Source organism: Chelmon rostratus, chromosome 13 (assembly GCF_017976325.1).
Source record: "Chelmon rostratus isolate fCheRos1 chromosome 13, fCheRos1.pri, whole genome shotgun sequence".
NCBI lineage: Eukaryota > Metazoa > Chordata > Actinopteri > Chaetodontiformes > Chaetodontidae > Chelmon > Chelmon rostratus.
Window position 1 is genome coordinate 1715877 of NC_055670.1, and position 12937 is coordinate 1728813.

General features: G+C 42.6%; 1 protein-coding gene across 1 annotated transcript in view; it reads right to left on the reverse strand.

The window, feature by feature from the left end:
- Positions 1-545: 545 nt before the first annotated feature.
- The window catches only part of xpo4 (exportin 4), a 59274-nt gene continuing 46882 nt past the window's right edge, over positions 546-12937 (reverse strand). The window contains exons 14-24 of the mRNA XM_041950552.1: positions 10032-10191; positions 9672-9841; positions 8404-8578; positions 5483-5689; positions 5009-5095; positions 4119-4299; positions 3881-4002; positions 3614-3744; positions 1695-1812; positions 1439-1531; positions 546-911 (exon numbers count right to left, since the gene is read on the reverse strand). Of these exons, the coding sequence (XP_041806486.1) occupies positions 714-911; positions 1439-1531; positions 1695-1812; positions 3614-3744; positions 3881-4002; positions 4119-4299; positions 5009-5095; positions 5483-5689; positions 8404-8578; positions 9672-9841; positions 10032-10191 (1642 nt within the window). The 3' untranslated portion in view covers positions 546-713. The remainder of the gene's footprint in view (positions 912-1438; positions 1532-1694; positions 1813-3613; positions 3745-3880; positions 4003-4118; positions 4300-5008; positions 5096-5482; positions 5690-8403; positions 8579-9671; positions 9842-10031; positions 10192-12937) is intronic.

Genomic DNA, 12937 nt, shown 5'->3' on the forward strand with positions numbered 1-12937 from the left:
CACACACAGAGGACAATCAAAACAAAGGCACTCTGGGATTGGGGTGACATGTGTGCGTGTGTATGTGTGTGTCTGAGTGTATGTGTGTGCACTAGAGAGGAGGTGGTTGCCATGGCATTCTTGAAACAAAATGGCCCCTCTAATACCTAAAACATAACGCCACACTGGAAAACAAAACTTCTCCTTCAATTTTCAATAACAGCAACCTGTTTTACCCTCAATTACACTGTGTGTGCGTGTGTGTGTGTGTGTGCGCGCATGCGTGCGTGTTCTGGCAGCCCCCTGGTACATGAGGTGGTGGAGGGGAGGACAACGCATCGGCTGCTGCTCCACCACTCGTTGTCATAATGGTCAGTGCTCCGTCATTTCAGCCAACAGGATCTTCCGACTGAGTCTGTCGGGTCTGCAGTTCTGTCTCCATGGTTGCCACATCATCGTCATCAAGTCTGTCAATCATGCTGGAGGGGCAGGCCGACGGTGTAACGGGCGGGAAGGAAAATGGAAAAAGAAAAAAAAAAAACAACAACATAAAACTAAATCCCAGGAGGTGAAAACAGGGTAAACATTCAGGCATGAGTTGGATTCCCCAGCAGGTGGAGAGACAGAGAGTTCATCAGAGGCTTCCAGCTGTCTCTTCTGCCCATAGTTCTTAGGGATGAAGCAGGGGGTTGCTTTTCAAAACCATGAATCGAGGCGGAGTCGGTTTCCAGTGGTTATTTCATGCAGAGCAGGCCGCCCACATTGGCCACAAACTCCTCCAGGCTCTTGAGGAAGGCAACCTTCTGCTTGCGGTCCATGGTGGGCGGCGTGCTGCTGGCCGTCAACTTGTTGAAGGCATCTGCGAGCCGCTGGTAAATGACGGCGTCTCTCTGTGAGGAGAGCAGAGACTCCACCAGCTCAGAGTACTCCGCCTGACAGAGAGAACAAACAGACCATCCACTCAGGGTCAAATTAAGAGATTTAATAGTACAGCCAAGATTAGCAGCTGATGAGTAACAGTGGTTTCAACACAAAGTGTCTCCCTGACATTTGTCCACTAGAGGGCACTGACAAGTTAATTCTTCACCTGTGAAACGTTCCCCTCTGCACATATTGTGGTTACAATTCATTCATAATAAAATGTAAGGGATCACACAAAAACATTCTCCCCTCATTTCCTGTCATCTCTTTACTGTTGACTTTATTATAAAACGGCATAAAATGCCTAGTAAACACAACAGAACACAACTTTTGTGTATATCATGTGTTGATTTAAAAATAAATACTGACATTGGCTTGAAATATCAAGTATTGCCACTGATAGTATATCACAGATCAGGAGAAACCATGTATTGGATGGGTCCAACCAGCACTGACCCAGCATTTCTCCTCTGGACATGAACAGGTTGAAGCACTGGAGCATCCTGGTGCTGACAGGTGTTCTGTGTTACTTACTCACCTGGTGCAGGCACACAAGTGTATAGAGCGCCTCTCCTGCTGCCACTGTCATCTCTGTGTTGTGTTTTTGCAGGACCAGCATGTCAAACACCAACTGGAGGCACAGATGATGAAACACACGGTGGGAAAAGGAAAATTTTTATTATGCAAAAGTCTACAACCATTTTAGTTAAGCAAGAACATGGATGTTAGTAGAATCATTACATTTCTATGTTTTATTGTGGTGAAAATGCAACCCAGCCAGATGTGTGCTGTACCTTAAGGAAGTGACGGGTGGCGATGAAGAGTGGCGTGTCCTTCTCCTGGTTTTTCGCACACTGCTCAGCCAAAGGAGACAAAGCCTCCAAACACAGTTGGCTGATCTCTGAACTCATCCTGAACGCAGACGTTAAGGAGCAGAAACTACAGAACAGTTTGCTTTTTTTTCTGTCTTTCACAGCTGCAGCAGGCAAACCAGAGATTAGTAATTATGTAACACTCTCTGCGGCCGATTTTGAGTTTCAGGCTAATCAAAATATCTCTGTAAAATGTTTTTTTGTACTAAGACCTGGTATGGTGTGCATTTTTATAGGAGTACAAAGACAACAGCCTAGTTTCGGTAGCGATATCAATACAATCTCAGTTCTCACCTTGCTATACTTTACAATAACCCTTTTCCATTTAAAAAAGTTCTCAAACTAAACGGTCCTCTTAACAATGAGCAGTAAAGAGTACAAACGTGAACAAGCATTTGATGCAAACTTTTAGTACCTGCCATTGGCCCATTTCACTCGGTACCAAAAAAAACAGTAGTGAGGCTCAATACTCAGAGTATCAATAGGCCAAATTGAATGTGCACAGTCAAAAGCCAACACTGCAGACACACACACATTCATCATTTACTCAAAGTCCCACATGTATGTGCGTCTGTGTGTGATTACCACCACTCAGCAAAGCAGACTCTTCACGGTCAGGCTTCAGCTGCCAAGTGAACACTGTTATCACACAGGCAGGAGAAAAACAGCTGTTTATCTAAATGTGGACCACATTCACAGCCTAGTATGATTCATTATTGTTGCTTTATCTGTTTTCATCACTTCTAATCACTTCAGGCGCTTCGGCTTTTTTTAGGACAGAAATGGTGCTCGGTGCTAGCACTTAGCCATAGTAGCGTAGCAGTAATAAGGACGTCTATGGAACATGACATTGACATACAAACGCACCCTCAAGCACATTTCCTTCAGCTTCAGATTCATTATTGTCTGGTTCTATTGTTCCATCATGCTGCATAATTCCTTCAAAGTAAGTCAGCTAACTTGTTTTTTTTTAATTTTAGTCAGGTTCTTTGTTTCAGGGAAGTTGAGATCAAGATTTAGATAAAGTAACACTCTCCTCAGCATTTCAGCATGCTTTTATCTGAAGGGTGTGCCATCTGCGTTTTACAGCTCATAACCACTGAGCTTTCTTTCTCCTCAGAGATTAATGTGTTTTTCTGGTCTAAAGATTGATTTTCCACTGTGCTGTGCAGACAAGGACCCTGATAAACAGTATGCCATTAAAGATCAGCCATACCCAGCACTGGGGTTCACAGGATATCTATGAACTAAATATACATGTCTGCTGTAAGTCATAGTGGAACTGTATGATCTGCCAATTAAATGCTTCTATGAAATTATGAACAATGGGCTTGATGCACAAAACAATAGGATACAACTCCATGCTTTTTAGTCATGTCTACTTTTCCGGGTAATCAATCAATTGCACTAGGATAATAATAGACCTGTTAGTAATTAGAGATGACTTTGAAAGACTAGTTAATAATAATAGTCTATTATTAATCATTTTTGTTGTAGTTGTATTGTGCCATTCAGGCACTAATTTCTGTTATAGTATGCTAATTTTGGCTGACATCACCACCAACAATAACGAATCACACTGGGCTGTTATACAGGGCTAATCCACATTTAGATAAACAGCTGGTTTCCTCCTGCCTCTGTGATAACAGCCTTCACTTGCTTCTGGCAGCTGAAGCCTGACTGTTCAGAGTCTGTATGGCTGAGTTAGTGCGAATCACACACAGATGCACATACATACACACATGTGGGACTTTGAGTAAATAATCACACAAGATTATGTATGTGCATTTTCACACACACAAACACACGCACACACATGCTGGCAGGCCGTGGGAGGATACGAGGTCATTCCCAGCTCCAGGGAGAACATGAGGCTTTTGAAGAGGTCTTCAGGCAGCTGTGGGATCTTTTCTGGAAAGATCTCACAGATGAAGGTGATGAGTTTGTAGTACTGGTTGCACAGAGAGGGGAACTGGAAAACAGCGAGGACATGATCAGCATGAGCCCACAGACCACGACATACTAACAGATCCAGTTCGATGAGCGACACTGAAAGGACAGGTATAGCCTGGATCAAAGGTTAAACACCAAAAGACATCCACGTTTACCTTGAGCAAGTCCTGAGACATGAGTGGAAGAACAATGTTGACACCATAGAGAACCACATCTGCTGCAGACACTGTCCGATTGGATGCCGGTGTTCCCTGGTCTTGGTTTCTGAACACCTCGTCTAGAAGAGACAGAATCTTAAGCAACCGAGGCACCATGAACAGGCTATGGAGAAGTCTGGCTGTGGATTTCTCCTCTTAGTTGATGCTTAAAGACACAGACACAGAGCCAGCTCACCGGTGTCGCTGAAGTCGATGAACTCTTTGGAGAGCAGGTTTGTGAGCAGCTCCATGATGAGCAGCAGGTCCTGGTACTGGTCCTCCTCAGCTGTGGCATCGTTTCGCTTCCTGCTCTGGTTGTTTTTGGAGTAGACCTGCAGCAGCGTCAGGCACGCTTCATACAGCTTCATGGACTTAGTCTGAGAGGAGAGGAGACAGCAGTGGCAGTTAATATCTCATGCAGCTACATGGATCTGAAGCCACAAAGACTCGCTGGTTCCTTTTTTTAAAGGGTAGTCTGTTTCCTACCACAGCTAGACTGACATAGATCCTCTGAGAATGGATAAAAGTCTATCATCTTTATGTTATCCTTACAGTCTAACACCCACCTTTCTACTGATATCCTATACTGTGAAAAGCCATGACCTTTTCCCCAAAAAATCTTAGAAATTATTTTCTCTAAGTGCATCTCACACCACTTGCTTTCATTTTGTGTTTCCGTCATGCAAACATGCATGTCTTTTTGTCCCGCATCAATGAGGAACCTCCTTCATCTTTAGATAAACTTGAGGCCAGACTGTTGCTATTATCTTGTATCAGTGTACAGTTCTTCTGAGTTGTTCATTAATTACACTCTTATTCAACTCAGTCAAAGATGAATAGACTGACTAATGAATATCTCTTGATAAATATCCAACTGTTACCGATCAGAGACAAAAAGAAAGCTGCATCCCAGCTACTGACAGAACATCCCACAGGAAGCAGAGCAACATGCAGCTGAAAAACCTTCATCAGTTATTTGCAAAGTACCAGCTGCTCTGGCAACAAATCATTACCTGCACAACATTTTGGACTTCAAACATTATCTGCTGGTGAAACAGAGAAAGAAGATGAAGATGTGTCACTCACGTCTCCCAAGTAACAGATCTGCTTATGAGCCACTTCCACAAAAACCTCAATGATGAGGTTAATCGTCTCAGGCGTGTTGCTGTAGACCTGAACAACAGAAGCAACAGTCAGTGATGTGATGGTCATCTAGATATTAACAGAATCTTTCTTCCCAAACATATACACCGTGACCAACGTTTTAAGGCCTCTTTCATTGTACCAATTTTACTGAAGAGTGGAAAGACATCTTAAAATTCATTTGAATTGCAAATGGAGTTTTGTTGGCTTGTCGTTTGAGTTGAATGCTATGGGTCAAATCAGCTCAGTTCAATGCCTCTTACTTTGTCCAATTTTGTATTTAACCAGTGAGCTTTACAGAACCATCCACTAATCGATCTAATAGGAATCAACCTCCAAAGCTGTCAGAGGTATCACCTACTGTAAGATACACAGGAACAACAACATGCAGGCCATCTTTCCCCAACCTGCGCTTACCTCCATGAGGCCGATGCAGCTGGACAGGAAGTCCATGAGAAAAGAGAAGAGTGAGGCCACGTTGTCGATCTGCGTCGCCTCTGCGATGCCGCACAGCGCCTCTAACGTGGCCACGATTTCCTGTTTGACAGCTTCCTCCTGGCTGATCTGGGCAAAGTTCTCCTGGTTGATGAGGTTGAGGAAACGCTGCTGGAGAGGGTGAAGCACCTGGACGGATGGAGAGAAACGGGGAGTCTCAGCTTAATTTCAGAATCAAAGTGCGCGATTGCCTTGATAAATGTCTGTAGGATGTGTTCAGATGGGACATCCATCACATTCTTCATGTTTCCAGTCATTTCAGTGGCCAGCTTCACTTTATTTTGCTGCCAATCAGCAGCTTTAATGGGATCATTTTACATTTCTGTATTCACCATGCATTGTTAAAATCATCTGGCAGATCTGAAAGGCCGTAAGCAGTCATTTTAAAGAGCAGTTTTTAAAACCCTCAAATATTTTTTAAATCAGTGGCAGCCTACAGTCTTTGGGCAGACCTGCAGCAAAACTAGACTGGAACTTCTAACTGGTGTTATCCTTAAACTGTGGTTATCTGAACTCAGTTATGACATTGTAGGAAACTGAATCTGAAATGGGATAAAAGTGATTTCTCGGTCAATGTGAGGAAAGAGGAGGAATGCAGATGATAACAAAGGAGTGTTTGATCAGTTGTTGGGTCCATCTCTCCTCTTCCTCGTCCAAGAGAGCCATCCGAGTTCAGACAAAGCAGCTGCAGGAGCCAACAGCTGCTGTCTCACTCGTCCACCCCCGTAATTACTCTGGAGTCATTGTGGCTTTGCACCCCCATTTACTACTGTCAGCCTATTAAGACAAAGGCCTCCAGGATCACGAAAAGGATCATGTTATACACACGGGAGAAAGACTCGACGGGGGAATATTATCGGCTACATCCATCACTCCTCCTCCTTGGATCTGACTGGAGTCTGCAGAGATCTTTAACTCTGAACAGGACTGACAAGATTTTGTGCAATTTTGAGGGACAAAGCTCATGGCTTGGGTGAAGATTTAATGTCAACAAACTTCTTTCAATTATTATCAGATGGAGAACAGTTTAAGTTAAGCTCTTTGGCTGCTGGGTCTTCCACCAAAAAGATTATTTTAGTTCATTATGACTAGGGTTATTTTTATAGTTTTTGTCTTAATTTCCATCAGAATATATAACAACATTGTATAGACAAGGAGCAGCCAGATGATTTAAACAAACCACATGATATAAACCACTTTATTTGTAAGCACATCAGAAAGTGAATGTATTTGAAATATAGGTCAAGTACTGCAGACTGGAGATGAGCCATTCTGCAGTTAGCAGAATACCTTTAAGTTAGCAGTTACCTTTATTTTTTCTTGCAAATAAGTGTGACTAACCTGGAGAAGTGTTTTCCACCTGACCAATCATCTGACTGCTTGTTTCTTGGCTTGTGTGTTCTTGTAATTCCTCTGCTATGTTTATAGGATTTAATATGTATGCCAGAATCTTTCAGCTGCTGAGTAGGTGTGGTGGGTCGCCATGCCCCAAAGAGCTGCTACAGCTGGGCTCAGAACTGATTCGAAAGGAGGAGAAACTTCACAGATGTTCTCCTCTCTAACTACAGGATATTATTTTGATTATCGAGGGAGGGAGCAATGCATCATTTGACGTGATCTCATGGGGAAGCAGACGTACACAAACCAGAGGTGGACATACAACTTGCTGTAGTAATGTTCTGCAGTGTGAAAAACAAAAGAAAAGAAAAAGGTTGGGGAGACGACGTCAACGCGGGTAGTCTATTCTTCAACGAGAACTGGAGGTGAACTGTCAGTTTAAATATCTGCCAACAGTAATGTGCTAGCTAACGTTAGCCTCAAGGGCTATAATGTTTACCATTTACCAACACTGTCAGCTGCTCCAGGACTAAGGAGTCATCTCTCTCATTGGCTTTTGTGGTCCTGCTCAGAAAACACTGACGTAATCATCCAGATTTTAACTCCTAAATATCAAACCTGTTTGAAACTATCAGAGCGGCTCCGATGAGTCTGTGAACAGTGCGGGGGGTCTAAAACTGGTTCTGTAAACCCCTCCCATTAACAGATAATCTGGGCCAAACATCGGTACCGACCACATTTCCGTTCCAATTGTCTGGAGGGGTGAATCAGGGATAAATTGGCCTAAAACTCCTGTAGTCTGAGCTCATGTTAACACAGAATTGAAGTTTAACAAAATTATTCTACAGTCCCGTCAATCAAGCCCCTTGCACACTTATTCCTAAACCCAGTGTTACTGTCATTGTAATTCATTTTTTAGACTTTGGGGCAGTTTTGTCAGTATTAGATACTGACAAAAATAGACAGTTTTTAAATACTTGCTGTCTTTTTTAATTACTTTAATCTTTTGATGTATGTATTTATAACAAGCCTGTAATAAGGTATTATTACTGAGAAAAGAATTGTAGAGCTAAGTAGTGTACACCTCAGTAACGATTAATAAAACTAAAATTAATAAAACAATATACAAAAACACACCTTTGTAGGATTGCAACTACCAATATTACTTTCAGTATCAATTATTGAATTGATTAAGTTTGTGAGTAATTGCTTGGTTTGCCAAATGTCATAAATGAATGAAGTCTAACCATGACAATTTCACAGAGCACAAGCTGACCAACCAACAATGCAATACCCAAATACATCATACTTGGGATAAATACTCAGAAAAGATTCAAAATCTCACATTTTGAGAGAGTTTGGCCTTTTTTTTTCTTGTATACAATTAATTGATTATCATAACTGCTGTTGATTAAATATCTGGCCATTGTCTACTTGATTCATTAACTAACTAATCATTTTGGCTCTTATTTTTTACTGTACATTGGTGTACATGCATACATTACCTCAGCCCAGTATTGCTGTTTGGTGTCAGAGTCCATGTGTGCGAAGCCTCCCAGGACCAGAGCTTTCATCAGAGACCTCTGCACGGAGCTGGACAGCAGGTGGAGGGGCGGGCTGCGGCTGGCAAACTGCTTCGCCAGGTTCCACCAGCTCTCACACTGTACCACGATGTTAGCCCTGAACAGACATTGAGTGTCGGTTAGAGTCTGTGGTTGTGATGTAACACACAGCAAGCCGTAAAAACATCTGCACTTACAGATGATCTTACCCATAACACCTCAGAACACTGCTTCCAAGCCTTATTGACAACAAGCACTTCAACAAAGTAATGCCGACTTAAAACATCTTCTAGCTGCATGCTGTTGTTCTCCTATCAAAACATTAGAAATCCTACTTGGGTGAATTCCATGTTTTCATTTTAACTGACAGAAAGAATCTTTCTCAAACTGTTCTGAGCACTTTCAATAGCTTTCACAACCTAATCTGTACTTGAAAATACTGAAATGACTGTTGAACCTTGTGTGCTATCTATTGTCCGTTCCTGTTTAATTTGACCAAGTGTTTTATATCTGAGGAGGCAACTGCTGTTTTCCCTTGACCTTGGATGAAGATTCCTCCCTACCACATGGTGTTATGACAAACTGAAAGAAGTATTCATACAAGGCAGGGTAAAATAACAGTCTTGAACCCTGCTCAGGGTCAGACCTCTAATATTATGAGCTCTGTCCTTTCAGCTAAAACTTGCTTGGCACTGTAAACCTGACTGCTCCTCTTATTTATTATTAAATAATACAAGACGAGTTTGTCCAATCATCTTTTCTAGAAAGGTTTCTCGCAGGAAATAAGATAACTTCCACCACAGATATACCATCAACGGAGGCCAAGAGACTTGAAACTACTCAGTACATCTGAGAAATAAGCAAAAATGCTGTTGGTTGCATTATGGGGAAAAGTAGGATCAAGAACTTTTGAAGCTTGACCATTAATGTGCAATAAAACTCAGGATATCTCTGCCTGTGGATTAATTGTTTGGTCTATAAAATGTTTCCCAAATCTTCATGTTTTGTCCGACTGTCAATCCAAATAACAAAAATAATCAGTCTACAATCATGACAGAACAAGGGAACTACTAGATATTAAATCTGAGTAGCTCAATCGAGAGAATTCTTTCTTAAAAAAACAAGTAAAAACAATTATTGCGATCAAAATAGGTGCCAGTTAGTCTTCTGTTGATCGACTAATTGTTGTAGCCCTACACCACTGTCCTCACCTCTCCCTCTTTTCTACCAACGTCACCAGCAGCTCCACAGTGTCGTTCGCCAGCTCAGCCTCTGAGCTCCACACAGACAGGTTGTTGATCACTTTCTCTAGAAGATATCCCACAATCCACTGGGCCCCCTCCGTGTCCGCACCAAACGCTGTGCTCATGGGGATGCTGATCTGAGGAGAGACAGGAAAAAAGATGAGTCAGGCGAAACACCTGGTTTATTACTATTATGGAGAAAAGACATTACAAAGACATACTGCAGTGTGCAAGACGGTGACTGGTCTGGAAAAGATTTTATATGTATGATGTTATGTGGAGGTATGTCAGCTGTAGAGAACATGAGAGGAGCAGTGAGGATCAAACCTGCTCATAGAGCTTCTCATCCACCAGCAGGTACGTCTTGGCCCAGCGTCTAAGGAACCACACAATGTCCTTTCCCATCTGTGGGCTCAGCAGCTCTGTCAGGCTTGCTCTTGTTGCCCGGGACTCGACCTCTGACGTCCGCAGCACCGCTGACAGCAACCTGGACAAGATAATAAGCGAGAGCAAGCTGAAATATGGAAGAGAACTGTGGAAAAAGAAGACCAGATGATGATGAAGATGTCAGATAAGGCTACACGTGTCGAGAAAGAAGCATGAGAATAGGATAGTTGAGAGGAAGGATGAGAGAGAAGTTAAGACTGAAATAGGTGAAATAATACAAACAAGGTCATGACAAGATTAGGAGCTTAGCAGAGAGACAATATAAAATGAGCTGGGAGTGAGCAGCTTTTTATTCAAGTGGACAATACTTAATCATCTTGCCCTCGACAACACCAATGTATGCAAAAGTCACAATGCAAAGGATGTAGGGTAAAACTAAATTTACAGTTTCTGCTTCAGTGTGGCTGCCACGGTAACTTTCATTGTCTTTTCATGTCAGCAAGGGGTCTGCACAGACTATGTGATGGCAGCCCAAAAACTGTACACGCCAACAAACATGTAAGCGTGCAATCCTCCCATGCAGACAGCCACCATGTCAGATTCTGGACTACTTTTGTGCCTTTAGCACAACTAGCCCCATCATGGTTTATTAGACAAACCATGCTAGCGCCTGACTGGAAATGTAAACCAGCAAACATCACCTTGTCTAAGTTTCTTTTCACACTGCACGTCACTCCTGTGTTATTCTTTTAAAGTATACATGTTTGTATTACATACTGTGTAACCAGGGTCATAGGTGAATAAAAAACCTCAAATCTGAATCTGAAGCTGAAGGTGCAGGTGCATATGAGGTGGAGATGGTTCAAAACAGCGATGCCATGTCAGCTGTGTAGTCTCACTTTGGTTTTAGTCAAGACAATATTGAACAAAATGAAGATTTAATCAGAGGTGGGAGGACGAGACTCTTGTGCAGAGGTGTAATTAATATTAATAAGACATAGCCTAATTCATTGCTACAGAGGGAAATGTGACAGTGAATTGTGATACTGATTTCAGATCAAATCACGCACCCCTACAACAAAATGATCAAACCTTCATAGACAGTTACAACCCTGCCCTTTGTGTGTGTGGATTTAGATTGAGAAGCCATTTCTCTCTCTCTCTCACACACGCACGCACACGCACGCACGCACGCACGCGCACGCGCGCACGCACACGCACGCGCACAGTTTAAAGGACAGAGAGACAAAGGGCTTAAAGAGGCTTATGGGTCCGGCCCCCTCAGTTGAGGACAGTGCACAGTTTCACATTGTTTGCAGAAAACAAAACCACGTTGACATTTACGGGGCCGGGGTCGTCTGCTCGCTGTTAGGAAACCCGATGCCATCGGCCACTCTCCTCTGCAATCCTCTGCCATTGCTGTCACCCCCCCCCACACACACACACAAACGCACACGCACCTCTTCCTAATGAACAATCTAGAAAACACAGGGGCTCAATGACCTTCAACAAACAATGTCACTGGCTGCTGTGATTATCTATTGTCGTCACTGTGATTATCCGTACACACACGCACCTGCATACACACACATGCAAGGCTGCCCTCATACAGACAACCATCCGCTGTGACTGCCAACAGCCCTGAACAGCACAAGGTTTGTAACACCAGTCACATACTGTCAGGCTGCACAAGTAATTGTTGAAAAATAAATCCTATTTGATGACAGCAACTGCATATGCTTTGCATCCCTGAGTCCATTTCATTATATGTTGGTGTATTTTAGAGCCATCAGTTTGTACTAATGTTCAACAACCACACAGGGAGAAGCCCATTGTGCAACAGCCATTATGTGTTGACAACAATGTCTAATCCCACAGTAGCAGAAACGTGCCAGAATGAAATGCTGCAACAAGACAGGCGGTGGTTTAAATAAGGTGCCGCAATCAGAAACATACATTTCTGCTGTTAGAGAAAGAGCTGGCGAGAAATGTGTTTTCAAAATTAGAAATCTCTGCTCTTGTGGACATAATAGCTCACTATTTTTTATTGATCAGCAACTCCTTTGACAGCCCTGCGGACAAATTATTGTCATTTTGAGCTGTGGTGCAGTAGAAAATGTCAAGATTTTTCAGCTGCAACAGCAACAGCAAATGCCATGTCCATTTCTGTGCTGATAACTGAAAGTGTGTTTGGTCGTGGGAATGTCAGCTGTTTGACACACCAAGTCTTTACCACTTACATTTGCGTGCAGCGGTGGCTGCTGCTGGGTTGTAGGGCAGCAACTAGTAATTATTTGCATTAATGGTTGACCTCCCAGTTATTATTTTTTTGATTAACTGATTAATCATTTAGGCTATAAAATTTGAAAGCATTGTAAAAAATGATTATCACAATTTCACAGATCCCAAGCTGACATCATCAAATTGCTTGTTTAGTCTGACGGACGGTCTTACTTTGAAATGATGGACTTTACGAGTTCAAGAAGAGTGGCCAGATCCACCTTTATTTTTGGTCCCTGTGATTTTAGACTGTCTATTTAGGGGCGGAGGCACAGGTTCAAGAGTCTGAAGGACACACCTTCACGTGTCCCATCCTTACACTTTATGTGAAGGTGAGCTCAGTGACAGATTTATTTAGCAGTATTTTGTGTGTGAATGCTTGAGAGTTTGTCATCCAGAGTCAAATACACCCCACGCTGGCCTGAAACCACATTAAACCAAAACCGTAGTGAGAGGGCCTTTGTTACTGTGTTTTACTGGCTGCACCTTCAGATAGTGATTGAGTGTAAAGGTGAAGGAATTGACCCAGCTTTTAGCTTTATAGGACAATAACTGCGACAACACTG